Here is a 17,644-nt window from a genome sequence, read left to right on the forward strand (position 1 = left end):
ACAAGAATTTTTTAATGAGATCATTATGTAGTTTTAACGACATAATATCTCATTATCACAAACAAAGATGTCGTTTTAATAAAAAAAAGATGCCGTTTTTAATGACATATCGTATTATTATGAGAAAATGTGGTTTAAATGAGAATTGCCCAGATCATAACAAGTCAAGGATTTGCGATGTTGCTCATTTACACTACATACAAAATGCAAGTGACAGAAATGAATCTGTTGAACTGCTATGTGTATGTACTTTAGGAGTCACTCCTGAAGATGTAATGCAGCTCAAAGCAGCAAACATGACACATGGCAGAACACATCATAGATAACTGAACTGTGTGTACACATGAAATAAGAGTTATGGTCTTATTGAGCTGCGGTGTGAATGTGTCTGATGTGATTCATGAGCAGCAGGAACTGAACTGAACACGTTCTGTGCTGCAGTATTTCAGAGTCTGAGAGATGATTGACCATCAGACATGTCAAGGATCCTGCGGTCTGAACGCACGTGTGTTTGATCTCAAGAGCGCTCGCATGTGCAAACATTTACTCTGTCATTGCTCAGGTACATGTGACCATACCAACATGTGTGTGCTGCAGTGAGCTCAGAAACTTGGAATAAAAACATCACAATAATCCACAGCACTCCAGTCCATCAGTGAACATCTGGAGAAGAGCATTAATCCAGAATTAAGATGTTTTTAACTTAAATACACGAGTCCATAATCCATAAAAACACTTCCAAAAATTAATCTGCTGTTGTCTCACATATTCGTTTGGAGCTGTTTAAACGCTGCTTGATCTGTGCAGATTTCTCTCCTGATTCAGACCAGAACACTTTTTCACTGGAGGAAGTGTTATTCTGGATTATAGACTCTATGTGTTTGAGTTAAAATCATCTTAATGCTGGATGCGTTTCATCTTTTGTCTTCTCCTGATGTTCACTGATGGACTGGAGAGCTGAGGATTATTGGGTTATTTTTATCAGACTCTCATTCTGACGGCACCCATTCACTGCTTATGTGTGTTTGTTTATGTTTAAACTCACTTGTATGAGAACACCACAGAAGCCTCATAATGAAACTCTCAGTACGGTGTTCAGCAAACTCAAAAGGATCATAAAGTATGAGTTTATTTGCATCGATATGTAAATCGAAAAAACAGAGAGAGGCACTTAATATTACAAACATTTAATATAAAGAAAATGTCACGAACAGTGTTCAAATTGCTGGCTGATAATCAAATCATTGGAAACAGAAGAGTGCGACGGCTTCATCCGAGGAGCGTCACGTTTGAGGATCTTCCACCCTGCGGAAAACTGCTAAGAAATTCTTGCCTCCGTTTCTCTGGACCTTCTTTCCCTCCTCCGTACACGTCCCCAGATGACTAATGATGATGTCATCAGCCTGCGACGCAATCAGACAAAATATCACGTTAACCAACCCAACACACAAATACAATCAACGTGCTTTAATACGATTCCTGTGTTCAGGAATTCAGGCTTAATAAATGAGGTCTTGGGTCTTAAGTCGATGTAAACGTACCAGTTCTTGATCAGACACTCTGCAGAAGAGAGGATGATCGCTGAAGTGTTTGACGATCCAGTGGTGAACCTCCTCAACATCAGTGTTTGTGTACACTAAACCCTGCACAGGAACACCAAGACCAACAGAACACACATTGAAGGACTGGCCACCACACGTTCATTCACTGAATGATTAAAGGGGTCATCAGATGCCCATTTTCTACAAGTTAATTCTTTAGGGTCTTAATCAAAAGTCTGTAACATACTTTGTTAAAATCTTTCAAAGATTGTGTAAAACAACACCCTTTTACCCTGTCAAAATCAGCTCTGTTTTCAGCAATCCGTTTCAGTGCATGCCTCTTTAAATGCTAATGAGCTCTGCTGGCCCCGCCCCTCTCTGGGGCCACAGAACTTGCTTATTAGCACATTATTAAGAAAGGCGATTTGCAAAAAAAACTTCTACACACTTCTTCTAGAGGTGAAACTACATCATGAACAATTTGCGCAAACAAATGCATTTCGGCAGATCGGGGGCGCATTTCCTTCAAAAATAAAAGTTGTCTTCAGCGGCACAGATGTGGGGATATTATTTATTTATATTTATATTATCCTTATAGGGTGGATGTGTTCACACACTGCCAACACACATTTATGTTCAAACATGTAAGTGTTAATTTAGCATCCGATGCCCCCTTTAAATGAGAATTTCCCTGCAGAGCCGTTCAGGACGTGCACACACAACACACACCTCTGCATCGCTTCATCTGAACTATTGATTTGACTCTTGCCCAGCACATTTTACATGAAAATCAATGCCACGGTCCTGCCTTAAATACTTTGAACTGTAACAGATTTCCATGACAGAGAGGGTCAAAATAGCAGCAGAGCAAACACGGGATCTTATCGGCCGTGTCATTGGCGTTTACTCTGTAGACAGCGCAGACAGAATAATGAGAAGATGAGATTCTGGGAAGTGACACAGGTCTTCAGCAGCCCCTTCACTCTTACCAGCAGTGGGAAACTTTATTTGACGTTAATTGAGTCTCAACACACCTCATGTTACCTTTGTCCTCACCGCTTCCATCTTCACTGAGGCCAGACCTCCATATACACTGCTGACTGTGCAGTCAGTCTGCATTAATAACCCACCATCACAAACACAAGCCTGGCATTGTTCTGTTCTCATCGACCTCCCCCAGCGCCGTCACACGCACACACACACACACACACACACACACCTTCAGACAGATGTGCCACACGAGAGGCCATACAGAGATAGTATGACACGTTTCCTGTCATACCATATGAATAACACTAAGGTAAAGCAAATAAATAAAAATGGATGCTCTACAAGGCCTAACAAAGAGCATTTACACATTAAAGGACTGAAAGCTGTACTGCTCTGACTGCGGGAGGGAGGTGCTTACAGGTCAGTGCTGCGGGTTAATTAAGGATTTAAACCGGTGTAAAATGTGCGGGCAATTAAAGTCTTGTGCTCGACATCGTGCATTCATTTGTTTTAAATGGCTCATTAAAGAGGAAAGTGCTCTTACCCCGACTCTGAGTGTGTATGCATACTCCGCCAGTAGCGTAGGGCTAATAATGCGCCACTTGTGCTTGGTTTTCTTAAAGTGTGGATCCGGAAAGAGAAAGAACATCTTGCTGAGCTGTGAACGACAGAGAGGAGTTATTTGTAATTAGCACACTGTAGGTGCAAGTAAGTGCACATACTATTAAATAGAGCCCAGCCCATAACTTTCTAATGGCAGGAATAATTAAAATGAATATATACATACACTCACCTAAAGGATTATTAGGAACACCATACTAATACGGTGTTTGACCCCCTTTCAGCTTCAGAACTGCCTTAATTATATGTGGCATTGATTCAACAAGGTGTGGGATGCACATCCAGGGCACGAAGCTCCCGTTCCACCACATCCCAAAGATGCTCTATTGGGTTGAGATCTGGTGACTGTGGGGGCCATTTTAGTACAGTGAACTCAAAACAGCTCAAAATCACCTTTCTTTCCCATTCTGACATTCAGTTTGGAGTTCAGAAGATTGTCTTGACCAGGAACACACCCCTAAAGGCATTAAAGCAACTGCCATGTGACTGGTTGATTAGATAATTGCATTAATGAGAAATTTAACAGGTTTTCCTAATAATCCTTTAGGTGAGTGTATATATCATTTTTTTTCTGAGTTAAATTTTACAAATAATTACAAGGTGTCACACTGTACTGTCACTAGGACCCATTGGTTAATACTTATGTCACTTTTTCAGTGACATAACAACAGCAGTCTATAATAAAATGACCTAACAGTCTGAACCCAGAATTTGGGTGAGAAAAATAACCCAGCATTTTTTTAGTGTGTAATGTTCATATTTTGTTGTTCTGTGTGATTTTTAATTTCCAGTCCATTTTAAGCCACGATATAATAATTTTTAAACAATAGACGACTTAAAACAACCCAGCACAGTGGGTAAAAACGTTTACTCCAGAGGTGACCAAACTCGGTCCTCGAGGTCAGGTGTCCTGCAGAGTCTTCTCAAACTTGCCTCAACACTCCTGGCTAAGGGTGTTTTAGTATACCGAGTAAGAGCTTGATTAGCTGGTTTAGGTGTGTCTAATTGGGGTTGTATCTAAACTCTGCAGGACACTGGCCTTCAAGGACTGAGTTTGGGCACCCCTGGTTTAACCCAACAAGCTGAGTCAAAATAATACATGTGTTCTGTCCATTACTTACCCAGCACTTCTATTAGCAATGAACGAAAAACTTCATATTGGGGACTATAAAGTAAATAATGGATAATGTAACATTTGGTGGCAAAGTGCTGATTAGTTGTACCTCTTGAATTCCCTCAGTGGCCAGGTTTGAGCACCTTGGTTTAAAACAGCCGCTCAATATGGTGGCCATGATTGTTCTCACCCTTCTGAGGTGGATTTATCCAGTCTGGAACACATCAAGTGTGCACAAACACAAGCTCCCTAGAAAGATACATCCTTATCTAGTGTCTGCACTTTTTCTTTCCAGTGTTAACAGTGATAATGTCTTTGTTCTCGTATAAACTTTCCCCACACAAGAACTCGTCAATGTGGGTGTCTACTATTTCTATCCTCATAGGTCCATCAGGGGAGCGGGGAAGGATTCAAGTATCACCAGATTCCCTGGACCCTGAGCCCCATGCTGAAATCACGGCAGAAGGTCTGGGAACCTCCGCTGCTTTGAATGGCCAAAGCCTGCCCAAGAGGCCATAGGAGTGACCGGTAAAACAACCAATCACGTTTACCGGTAGTATTGTGCCACGTCATGTTTAGGGATATGGAAATGTCCCTACAATAACAGACCTGTGTGTATTTAAAAGTGTATTTAAAAGATTATATGCCACAAACTTTCAATTTTTCACATGCTTTTGCAAAATCCAGCATTTAGTTGATCATGATAAGCAATCATCGTCACAATTGTAAACGTGATGATTTTCTTCTTTCTAAGGGGGTTTGGCATCATGGCATCTTTGTTTCCAGGCAGAATGTCAAAGAACAAGACACACAGACACCTCCCAGAAATCCTGAATAATTTATCCAATCCAATGATGAAACTCTTGAACTTGAAATTCCAGTCTTTCCAATCTTCTGTATGCATCAGATGTTCAGCCAACGGTCCATTGGTGTGATGTCTGAGACTGAGACTATCCTGCCACTGAAGTGCCATGGTTCCCCCGGACTGAATAGTGGAATCCGAATCCCCTCGGAAACCCTTCACAACTCTTAATATCAGTAGGGACACTACTATTCTTCTTTCCCATTTTAATATTTTGTTGGTCTCTAAAAGGCCTGATGCCATACCTACCATCTTGCATTGCTCCGTTGCACAGCGCAGCAGCCGATGGCATCGTCCTTTCTTGTTTGTAAATGTATGTGAAAGCCCGGTCTTGGACGGAGAATCAATAAAGATGTTTCTCCGGCATGATGTTAGAAGAAGAGCTGCCTGGACAGATATCCCTGGTCTGCCCTCTCCACATGGAGCCGGCTTGAGGAGGTAGCACTCCTGGGTGTTCGGTGCAAGGAAAAGCTGGAGGTCATATGACGGGGATGATGCTTAGGGGGTGAGGGGGTTGTATAAGACTAAACATCTTAGATCACCCCCTTTACCAGGTTCCCAAAGGGAGTAGGTGTGAGAGAGGAGGGCACCGTTGCAAACAGAACTGGTGGCATGTGATAAGGTGCACCTGAAGCTAATTAAGTCTTGTCTCTACCGTGGTTATATTCCGGATGTGCTTCTCCTCGAGAGACTCTGCATGCTGGAGTCCTCAAACGCCCAAGAGAAGGCAGAACTTAGACCTGTAGCCCTGTGCAGAAGCAATGCACTGCCACCCGACTTGTGCAGAAATTGTCAAGCTATTCTGCTTCTCAAACGCTGTGCTTCCAGGGAAACAGACCAGCTTTAAAGAAGCTGCTGTGCCTCGTGACCCAGTGATGGCTTGTGCTCTGGAGCACGAAACCCAAATTTCTGCTCACTGAAGCCCATGCAGACGTGTGAGGGGTTGAGGACTAACCTGCTGCTGGCCTGGAATTCCCCGCTTTCTGAGCGTTTATTACACAGCTGCTAATATTAGAATAACTCTGCACACTGGTTTTTATTAGCCAAATAAATAAAGACAAACTGTAGGATAATTACTGGGAGCAACAGGGCCTCTGGCTGTCTTTTTAGGCCCCATCTCACAAGGTGGAAAACACACTTTGTTTTAATTAAGGCTTTACTAAAAGAAAGCAGTGAGAAGGGTGCTGTAAATAGAACTGTGGGTCTGCTTTTGGGTTGTGCATGTACGTTTCATGCCAAAAGCCCTCCGGCTCTGAAGGATCAGTTCAGTCTCATTCGTTTCATCCTCTTGTCATGTTCAGGTGTGGTGACGGTATTATTTACATCCCTGAGACACAGACATGTTTTGGTTTCGGTGGAGTTACGGATGTTCGAGCTATGAAAGACTTTGTCCCTTTAACTTTGTGCATCTCCGCGCACAGTTATTGCAATTTAATGATGCATGACTGAAGTCAAGTGAGGCTACAGACTCATTAGTGAAAAAAAGTAACTACACAACACTACAGTCAGGATGTAAGCCTGGCATTTTCTACAAAATAAATATGGCACAAAGCATTTTAAAGGTGTGGTTGATTGGGACTTCACTTTTTTAAGGTTAGCTAGTGTGTAATGTTGCTGTTTGAGCATTAACAACATCTGCAAAGTTACAATGCTGAAAGTTCAATATGAACAGAGATAGTCTTTTAAAGTTACGTTAGTTTAATGTGTACAGTTACGGCTTGTAGGGACTACAACGAGCTTCTTCTCGTACCTAAGGTTCGGTATGATTTCAGTACAAAGAGGGAAAAACTAAACATGCTGTTGTTTAACTAAACAGTGGTTTACTGGATAAACTGCTCTTTTTTTCTTTATATAAATTGTTATAATTAAAATTTTCTAGTTTGAACTGTGGTGTTTACAGCAGTTTGTATCACCACATCAAAGAGCACCAAAACAGCATTTATTGTTTACATTTCCAAAAAAAAAAAAAAAAAAATGAATGGATATAATTTGAAAGATGATACTTTGTTTCTTATCAAGTAAGAATATGTAACACTGAAAGATTCCAGTGAAGTTCCACTCGTGCAGTTGTTGTTTTTTTATCATTTGCAGTTACACATTCAGTTCATTACAAAAGCAGCTGTTAAACTGGAATTGCCCAGATCAGGCTTTTGAGATTTCTGCTGATTTTTGATAGAAAGAGCTCAATAAGATCACCTTTCAAAATAAAAGAAAGGATCGTCACAAAAGGTCAAATCGTCTGATAATTGAAGAGATGCACTGACCTTGATGAAAGCTTGTTTCCATCATGGGATTAAAAAGGAATTGCAACTTTTTATATCTCACCAATCTGACTTTTTTCTCAAAATAACAAGAAAAGGTCTGAATTGTGAGATATCAACTGAGAATTATGGGATACAAAGGTTGCAAATCCCTTTATTGTATCCCCTCATGGAAACAGGCTTCTTTAGAGCTCTATGACATAATTGTTGTTTCAGTTTTGTGCATGTTTCTACATGTTGATAATTACTTTGATTTGCTAAACTTTCGTTTTTTTTCCAGGAATAATGATTGAGAGGGGATCAGTTGATTGGCTGGTGATGTGAGGACTGAACCCGCTCTAGGAGTCTGTTTTGACCCATCCTACACATTATACGCAGCTGTCTTCTGACCCTGGTTTGTGAGGTGCATGATGGATCTTCCTCTTCTCTGCTGGGCCGTGAACTTATAAAGGGCTTGTTTTATTTCCCTCATCTGCAAGTCTAGACAATCTTCTTTGCACTAGACATTACACATAAAACATGTCTTTGCTTCAGTATTGCGTCTTTGAATATACGAGTCCATAGCTTAGAGAGTGTGCTGCTGGATTGGACATATCCCAGGTTTATTAATGTTCAGTAGATCAGTGGCCTGCTGCTGTTAAAACACCTCCATATAGATCTGCTGCAGAGAAGACCTGAAGACAAGTCGAGGCAGAGCTGTAGGGAAAGTGTTTAGGTATTTATTCTGGTGTGGAAACTAAAGCATGTGGATTCTAGTGTTGGTGTGTCCCGAGGCTTGATGATATCTGCTACAACAAGACAAAGAATTGGTGAAATACAGAACTGCGGTTCACTGTGCCTAACAAGCTTTGCATCAGGATCATTTCATTATGCAATGAAAATATTATACAAAATCTGTCCCTGTAAAAAAAAAAATTGGTTGCAAACTATTTATTTTAGCCACATTTAATAAAGAATATTTATATATGCTGAAAGTTAGTCAACTACATTTGTACATTTGAATCTTTTTTCTTAGTGTGTGATTGAACTGCTCTCCATGAACAACACTGTAAAGTTTGTCTAAGTCCATGCAGATGGACCAGAAGACCAAATTTTGTGAATTGTTTTTGTACTCACAGCGATCACACCTCATGATAATGTGAAACGTGAAAGTGTTATGGTTTTTGAATGACACGAGCATGAATAAATGACAGAAATTGACCCTGTCAATTTAGGACCCACTCAATTTTTTTTTTTTTTTTTTGCTTTTAGTCCGACCGACTTGCTTGTAAATTTGCATTAAGACATTTTACTCTTCAAACAACTAATACAAAGGCAATGAAATACTATAAATTATATTTAAGTATTGTAAATATATAAATTGCCTAGGACTACATACAAACGAAGGCTATCTTCTTTAATAAAAAAAACCCCGTGACGTCATCTATGTTTACACTATTTGTTAACGGATGTCACACTATGGTCTGTGCGTTCACTTCGTCTCATACTCTCATTCACTGTCAGAGACAACGGTTCGCTCTTGGTAATGATGGCTGCGGCTGCAGTAAACTAAATGTTCGCGGTCACTGTTCAAAGTCATACGGGTTCGGGCACCATAATACATCTAAAACATTCATTAAAACAGCTCGACTACGCTTTAACTTGGCACGAAGTTCTGGAAAAACTACGCGGACCACAGGTTGAAAACCACTGCTCCAGAAAATGCATGAAATATGTGTTCTGTATGAACAGCTTGGTTTCAGTTTTGATGTAAACAAGATCTTCTCCACATTGATGTTCTCTTTTTTTTTTTTTTTTGTAGTGGCTTAAACTGGATAGGCTAACGTAACCTTATAATGCAATGCCACATACATCGTCATCGCAACTCGTGCGCCACTGATAAAGATCAAGTATACTTCGGCCATCCGCACACTGTCTGCATTATGTCCTTTTCGTCATCCGCATGCAGACATTTTTTGAGAGCGCGGATGGTGTGCGTACACGAGGTGAAAGATGAGACCGCAGATACTGCGTGTTGAGCTTGTCCGCCTATGAAAGTTGTGTAGACACGGCTGTAAGCGCGGCGAGATGGACTGGAACACAGACTGTGAAGTACCGGGGGCTCATAAGGGCCGTTTCATAGTCAACGCATCTGTACGCATACGCGTCCCCGAGGCTACGCATCCTTACGCTTCAGCCGCCATTATGCGTTGGTGCGTAGCCAAATGTGTCGTCCTAGTTTTTGATACGCGACACGCCGATTCACGCAATACTATGCGTTGTTGGTGGGGGCGACATTGCAAGTATTGTACATTAATTCAAGTATATTGTGTTTACAGAAGAAGAAGGTTTGAATACAATGGCGGGCGAAGAGGAAAAATTATGCGAACTTATACGTATTCATCCACATTTATACGATAGTTCATCAGCAACAGAATACACCCCTCTTCAGTTGCCATTGTGATCTGAATATCACGCGACCCGACTCTACTAATATCACCCGACTCTACTACCCCCTGTTGATTGAGCGGTGTATTGCATACACGCATCACCCGTGACGCATGCGTTCACTGTTTAGACTATGAAAGGGAGCGCGTCGCTTGCGTTGCTTGCTCGCGTTGACTATGAAACGGCCCTAAGGCAGCTTCCTTAATGCACACCTAAAATTCGAATGCAATGTTTTTGCATTCAGATGTGGATTTTTATTTTAAATTAGACGAATATTCGAAAAACTTATTTTTGACAGCACTAGAAAATCACCTATGCGATTTTTTAATTGTTGTTGAAATGTAATCGTAAACACAGCCATGTTGAAGCCTGCAGTAAATGTTTTGCATTATGGCAGTCCACTCTGCTTATTGTTTTTCGAAAATGTTGCACTCCTGTTTGTCACTGTGCACGTAACTTAACGCCAATAAATCATCAGAAATATTGGTCTTTAGCAATATATTGAATCTTTACATTCCTCCAGCCTGTTGTCCGTGGATTTACCTGTATTTGGTGTTATTTGCTGTATAAAACTTATTTAGACATGCAAAATCGATTTTACAATCGTTTCAATGAACACTTGTCACTCAAATCAAACAGGATTTTTTTCACAAAAGTGACAACCCAAGAAAGCAAATTAAACGTTCTCTCATTTGTAGGTTGCATTGGATGCAAGTAAAACAGTATAATAATACCTCATTTTTTTTTCCTTCTCACCTGAAATTCATGCAATAAACATGTTTTTGACAAAGATTTCAATTTGTTTGTGGTCTATATATCCTGCATCAAAATGAGGTTTGCAATGAGGCGCCCAAAGGCACGGGTTGAAAACACAGTCAGTGACGTCACGATATGCTAATTTGTTTAAATTCATACATACGTCAACAACATCACAAAGATGTAAAAAAAAAATTCAGTGAAACTTGAAAAAAAAAAATAATAATAATAATATATATATATATATATATATATATATATATATATATATATATATATATATATATATATATAGACCAACCTGCCGACCCTTTTTTTTTTTTTTTTTTTTTTTACTGTTACTGCAAACCAAAATAATTTTAAGAATGGGCCTGAAATGCCTCCACACACCTGTCCCTTGGTGAAGAAGTTGGGCAGGTACTTCATGGCGTTGCTGCGCAGGCAGGCGATGTTCTGGAAGCTGCCCGGCTCAGCCGCTCGCAGAGAGCGAATGCGGTCCTGGACGTAGTCTGAGACCTTCACCCGGATCTCCAGACCCAGAATCAGCTGCTCGGGGAACAGCTTCGACAACGCCACTGAGAGAGAGAGAGAGAGAGAGAGAGAGAGAGAGACTTTTAGGCTTAAATGTTATCTGTGTGCACCGGGGGTCTGAGAGTAACGCAGTTTCGATTCTCTGTATGTATGTACTGTATATGTGGAAGAATTGACAATAAAGCATGAAAATAATAAAAAGGTGGCAGAGCGAACTTTCATCCATAGTGGTTCTCACATAGTCCTTCTATGTCACCACATAGTGTGCGTTATAAGTTAAGTGATCAGTCTTTAAAGAGAAGGACTACGTGAGAACCACTATGGATGAAAAGTTCGCTCTGTCGCTTTGTTATTATTTTGTCTTTACTTTATTTGTAAGCCATGAAAGAGTTAGGGGCCATTCACACATCGCGCCTAAAAACGCATGGAAAACGCTAAACACGCCTCTTTCTCTTTCTTTTCCAAAGCGCTCGGGCGGTTGCACCCCTGAGGCGTCTGCCTTTGCTAAGTAACCATGACGTGCTCTCTCCATGAAGACGCGGAAATTTCAGCAAAGGATAAATGAATTTGCAGCACTAAAAATCGGTTGCAGTAGCTCAGCTACTAAATTTATGTCAAAATGGCAATCCATATACAACTATGATCAGTTGTTCCTTCATCTTTGCCGAGCTTTCAATGTTGTTACGGGAAAGGATGAAGCTGATTGGTTAGTTCTTGTCACATGACGCGCAGTGCGCTTGCGGCATTCTGAAAAATTTAAATGTTTTTAACTCGATGCGGTGCGGACTCGCCAGGAAAAAACGGGCGCGTCGCTTCCATTATGAGCATGCATATTGCGCGCCTACATAGGATATAATGAACTTGATCGCAAAAGACTCGATATGTGAACGGCCCCTTAGGCCTGGTTCACACCGGACACCGAAGCGGCGTGGAACGGAATGGAAAATCACGCACGGTCCAGCGTCTGCCTGTTCACACCAGACGCATATTCTCCGCGGCGGTCGACGAGCGCTTCTGCTCAGTAAAAATAAAATAATAGTTATTATTATAATCTAACACATTTATAGGAAAATGAGCCTAATATCGTCTTGATTATCGACAGAGAAATCTGCTTATGTCAATATCTCTGACTAGCGTTGATACACGATACTATCGTCTATCGGCATAACCTAGTTCATTTACTGCTTCGTTCCTGTTGCTGATGATGTTGAACGGGGGAATGTACACCGAATGAGCAGTATAGCAGTTTATTCCCTCGGCAGATAGAACGGCCGGCACTTAATAATCAAACTCCACCGGGGGTGAGCAGTGTTTGCTGATCACAACAGCATCGCGGCACCACACGTCATTGATGTAAACACAAAGCCCGCCGCCACAGGTTTTTCGCCGCCGCAGTCTGGAATGCTGTTGCTGAGCCATGTTTCCGTGAACACAAAAACACAACAGTCTCTGAGTTGAGCGTAGTAATCGAATGTAGTCCAGTTTATTGTCCAACGAGCGTACATTAGCCAGTACGATGGTGGGGATAGATGTATGTGTGGGTTTTATTATTAAATTTATTATTAATTATTAAATTATGATTAATTGTCATGGATAATTTTTGTAGAAGGGGTCAAAAAGACAATTTTGACCTGAGATTCAGAGCCAGATTACAGGAGGATGAGAATGACTTCGGAAAGATGGCAGTATTGTTACATTATTTTCACACAGTGTACAAAATCTGTTCGATTTGAGCAGTCTTTGTTGCATTATGTGCCAGTGCAGATCATTCAGAAAAGGGAAAATTACTCTCAGACAGGTATTCAGTTGTTTTGATAGAGGGAAACGAAACAAAAAGAAAACATTAACCAACATTTGGTTTTTGACAGGATTTAAGCTTCTACAGTTTGATTTGACATGACAGGCCTTAGAGATTTGATGCTTACATTTCCACAAACATCCACTTCTTGTTTACTATACAACCCTATGAGTGTAGATGGGAAGACTGTGAGGTTTAGACCAGCTCTCTCTGTGATGAGGAGGAGATCACACTGATCCTGACCCCAGCTCTGTGAGTCGTGAGGCTCTATCTAAGGGCAGTGCTGCTAAATGTTGCCCTCTTGCAGCTCTAAGATGTAACTACATTAACCAATGACAGTCAGTCCACACCACAAACATTAACATGACAAACACACAGCCCTATGAATCCAATCAGTGACTCATCTTCTGTGCACTTATTCATTTTGAGCGGTTTTTTTTTAAATTAGGCTACAAAAGCATAAAATTACACATGCATATTAAACACAAGCGTCTGATGTTTCAAACAGCTCTTGTAAATAATTATTTTGACCTGTATTTATAAAAAAAAAAAAAATGAAAAGAAAGTGAGTTATAATACTGAAAAATGTCTTGCTGATAAACAGGTATAACCTAGTGGTTTGAAAGATAGTGTCAAAGATTATTAAAGATTTTAATTAAAAAATTACAATTAATTAGTATTTTACTGCTGCAGTGATCATTAACAAAAAATAGTGTTTTATTTATTTATTTCGTCATCAAATGATTCTTGTTGTAGATAGATGTCTGACAAGATTATTTTATATAAAACTTATTATAATGCTGAATTAAATTTTCCCCTGTATTTCATGGTAAAAATGTATGATAGTCTTCTTTTTCCTAATGGAAAAAAAATAATAATAACACTTTCTCATATTAATTGTCTACTGCTCTTGTCTGTATTAATACTATTTTTCGTGTAATTATGAATATCCAGGGGTCAACATTTGAAATGGATCTAAACAATTAATCAAAGTTGCATTAAGACATGAACGCATTTTGGTTTTCGAACAACTTTAATTAAAGGAATGAATCAGCTGTTTGAACAAATCTGTTGAATGAAGGACTAACAGTCATCTGGCGCCACCTACTGGTGGTTTGGTTACATATTTAAAACTCTCTACATGTTTTTCCCAACATTTCTTATTTGTGTTTAAAATATATTTAAACCAATAATTTTTATGAAATTCTTTATGCATTTTAAATTTTGCAGTGTAAATAGCTGTAACTTAGTCCAAGATTGGGGGAATTGTATTTATTATTACTTTTTTATGTCAATAAATTTTTGCATTGACATTTTTTTGTTGTTTGTATTTTTGCATATGTTATGAATTATAGTTCTTAGAAAGAGATCGGACTTGGCAAAATTGGGTAGCTGCAGGTCACACTTTAAAAAAATTAAATAAAATCGACCAAGGAAACTGCAATTGGTGCTTCTCTAACTTTATACAGGTGCTGGTCATATAATTAGAATATCAAAGTGCTACAGCTACCAGTACGTGGTTTAAGGATCAGTGTGTCCCTGTTCTTAATTGGCCAGCAAACTAGAGCTGAAGATCTTTGCCCGAACCCGATGGGACCTGACGGGTTCGGGCTTCATTTATATCATCTCACGCGGGTTCGGGCTTGTGCTCCGGTCATGTAATGTGTTTCGGTTAGGGCGAGAAAAAGGCGAAAATGGATGCGGAGTAGGAGAAACAGAGGCTTGCCTCTGGCGATTAAGTTTTGGTTGCACCAGCAACTAAAGCAGAGTCTGAGGTGTGGAAAAGTTTTGACCCGTTTATAATGAGAATAATGACATCATCAGTGAGTGCAGGAGCGCGCTGAAGACATCTACAGTGGATTCAATCATTTTCCTCCACAAAAACATGCAGGTTTAGCCTAATCTCTGTGAGTAAAGGTTTTTCAAATGATAACTATATATTCACTGAGTCTTAAAGGCATAATGTGGACAGAGTATTTACGCTAATGTTGGCATTATTCTTTTATTAAATGTCAGCTGATAGTGCAAAGCAAATCCGGCGGACCCTTTATCTTAATTTAGTTATTGCCAAATACCAATCTTAATTAAAAACTGATCTTAATTTAATTGGTTAAAAAAGACTGTTTTTTAGTGGTGCGTTGGTCTATTTATAGGCTAAATGAGTCTATGTCTATATAGAGTGCTGAGATGTTACGATGTTACAGAGGACTTGTTTTATTTCTTTATTCCAACTTCCAAGTGGCCTAGTCTACGTTAGTTATGAATAAATTATGTTAAAAAATGTATAAACGACTCATTCTTGACAAAAGGCAAAAGAGCGGTGTGTGTGTGCGCACATTTGAATAATGTCAGGTTGTAAACGTGTTCGGGCTTTTAAAAAGCTGTCAATCAAACTGTACTTGTCGGGCTCGGGCCGAAACCTGTCGGGCCTAACTTTTAAGGCCCGATTACAGCTCTACTGCACACTCGCCTGACCTTAACCCCATAGAAAATCTGTGAGGTATTGTGAAGAGGAAGATGTGATATGTCAGAGCCAAGAATGCAGAAGAGCTGAAGGCCACTATCAGAGACACCTGGTCTCTCATAACACCTGAGCAGTGCCACAGACTGATCCACTCCATGCCACGCAGCACTGCTGCAGTCATTCAGACAAAAGAAGCCCAACTAAGATTTAGTGCTGTACATGCTCATACTTTTCATTTTCATACTTTACAGCTGGCCAAGATTTCTAAAAATACTTTCTTTGTTTTGGTCTTAAAAAAATATTCTAATTTTCTGAGATACTGAATTTGGGATTTTCCTTAGTTGTCAGTTATAATCATCAAAATTAAAAGAAATAAACATTTGAAATATACCAGTCTGTGTGTAATGAATATAATATACAGTTTCACTTTTTAAATTGAATTAGTGAAATAATGATGATACTCTAATTATATGACCAGCACCTGTATTAACCCAATGCTTAGATATTTTCTCCAATGTTAAATAAGTAAGTACAGGTTACCCAGAAGTCCTCCGTATCCGCAGCCGATGTCCGCGAACTCCACCTGCGCGTTGTGTTTGTCCGGTTTCCCGTTTCCGCCCAGCGGCCGGAAATACTCCGGGTACAGCTGAGACCAGTCCATCTGCTCGGGGCACACCGGGCTACCGACACACACACACACACACCATCATCATCATCATCTCTCACACACACACACACACACACACACACACACACACAGAAAGAGAGCACGAGGAGAGAGCGCTCTTACTACTGGAAGCTGTGGTCCGCGATGGGATTGGAGTGAGCTCTCTGCCGGTAATAGCGCTTCTGCGGCATGGACACACTCATCCTGCTGCTCACTGTGTGCGGTTTAACTCCAAATACAGCGTGCTGTCTTCACTCTCGAAACCTCACATGTGATGCTCTTCTTCGTCTGACAGACAGAGCTGAAGCAGGAGCGCGCTCACCCTCTGCTGGACATGCGCAGAGCTGCAGGGTCGTGACGTCATGAGCACATACGTGACCCTGGAGCACAAAACCAGTCATAATGTCAATGTATTGAAATTGGGATGGATGCTTCATCTGAAGCTGAATAAAACATATCTCCATTGATGTCTGGTTTGTTAGGAGGAGAATATTTGTCTGAGATACAACTATTATAAATCTGGAAACTGACGGAGTAAAAAAAAAATCACAATATTGAGAAAATCATCTTTAAATTGTTCAAATGAAGTTCTTAGCAATGCATATTACTAATCAAAAATTAAGATTTGATATATTTACAGTAACAAATTTACTAAATATCTTCATGGAACATGATCTTTACTTATATTGTATTGTTGCTCCAAATATACCTGTGCTACTGATGATTGCTTCTGTGCTCCAGGGACACATATAAGGTCAAACAGTATATATTTAGCATATAAACTTGTAAAAGATCTGTAAAATCAAAATTATTTTGATAACGTTTTGTCACATGGGATGTCAGAGTTTCATGCAAAATAAACTAGTTTTTCGGAAAATGCAAAATGTTGAAAGATGACTCAAGAGTGTCACGAATGAGACACAATACACACCTCATGTACACTTATGCACTACACTCAAGTATGTAGTGTATGAATTATAAGGTTATGTTATCATTTATAAGCAGATACGTAAGTAAAGCTGTGACAGCTGAGTGCATGAAGTATTCAGTCTTACACGCTTTGTTTTTTGGTAATTTAAGTGCATCATCCGGGTAAGGTGCACTCTTTCTTTTCAGCTTTAAATACCAGTTGAGCCAGTTTTGTTCTGCAGCCCTGCCCTCAGTCCATCCAAGATGTAGATGAGTTTATTTCTTCACGGGAACTGATTTGGCTAAACTTGGCTATGATTACAGGGAGAGGACAATAGCAATGTCACTGGACAGTCCACAAGAATTTGATCCCTGACATTGTTTTTATATTACTTTTTGACTACAAAATGAAAGCCGTTTCATGAAAAAGCACTTTGGATTATACAGTTGAACCTCTTTTTTAAAAACAATATACTGTATAAAGGATTTTGATGAGTGAATTTACTGCGGTGAATATTAAATTTTGTAAGATGAAATATTAGGTTAATAATACACAATTCATTAATTTGATCTTTTTGTATATTAAAGAAGCCAAACAGTGCATCATTACAAACCAAAGAGAAACCCTGGAGCACACTGTGATTTATAACATTAGAGAATTTATTCCAAAATAGCTGTATGAGGACAATCCCAAAAGTAATGT

General features: G+C 39.8%; 1 protein-coding gene across 1 annotated transcript; it reads right to left on the reverse strand.

The window, feature by feature from the left end:
* Positions 1-1,171: 1,171 nt before the first annotated feature.
* Positions 1,172-16,370, reverse strand: mettl1 (methyltransferase 1, tRNA methylguanosine). Its single transcript, XM_052569195.1, has 6 exons — positions 16,156-16,370; positions 15,906-16,045; positions 10,963-11,147; positions 3,076-3,189; positions 1,542-1,643; positions 1,172-1,403 (listed from the first exon to the last, which is right to left on the reverse strand). The coding sequence occupies exons 1-6, from the start codon at positions 16,233-16,235 to the stop codon at positions 1,284-1,286; spliced, it is 741 nt and encodes a 246-aa protein (XP_052425155.1). The 5' UTR covers positions 16,236-16,370; the 3' UTR covers positions 1,172-1,283.
* Positions 16,371-17,644: the final 1,274 nt, after the last annotated feature.

The sequence above is a fragment of the Carassius gibelio genome, chromosome B11, assembly GCF_023724105.1.
Source record: "Carassius gibelio isolate Cgi1373 ecotype wild population from Czech Republic chromosome B11, carGib1.2-hapl.c, whole genome shotgun sequence".
Taxonomy (NCBI): domain Eukaryota; kingdom Metazoa; phylum Chordata; class Actinopteri; order Cypriniformes; family Cyprinidae; genus Carassius; species Carassius gibelio.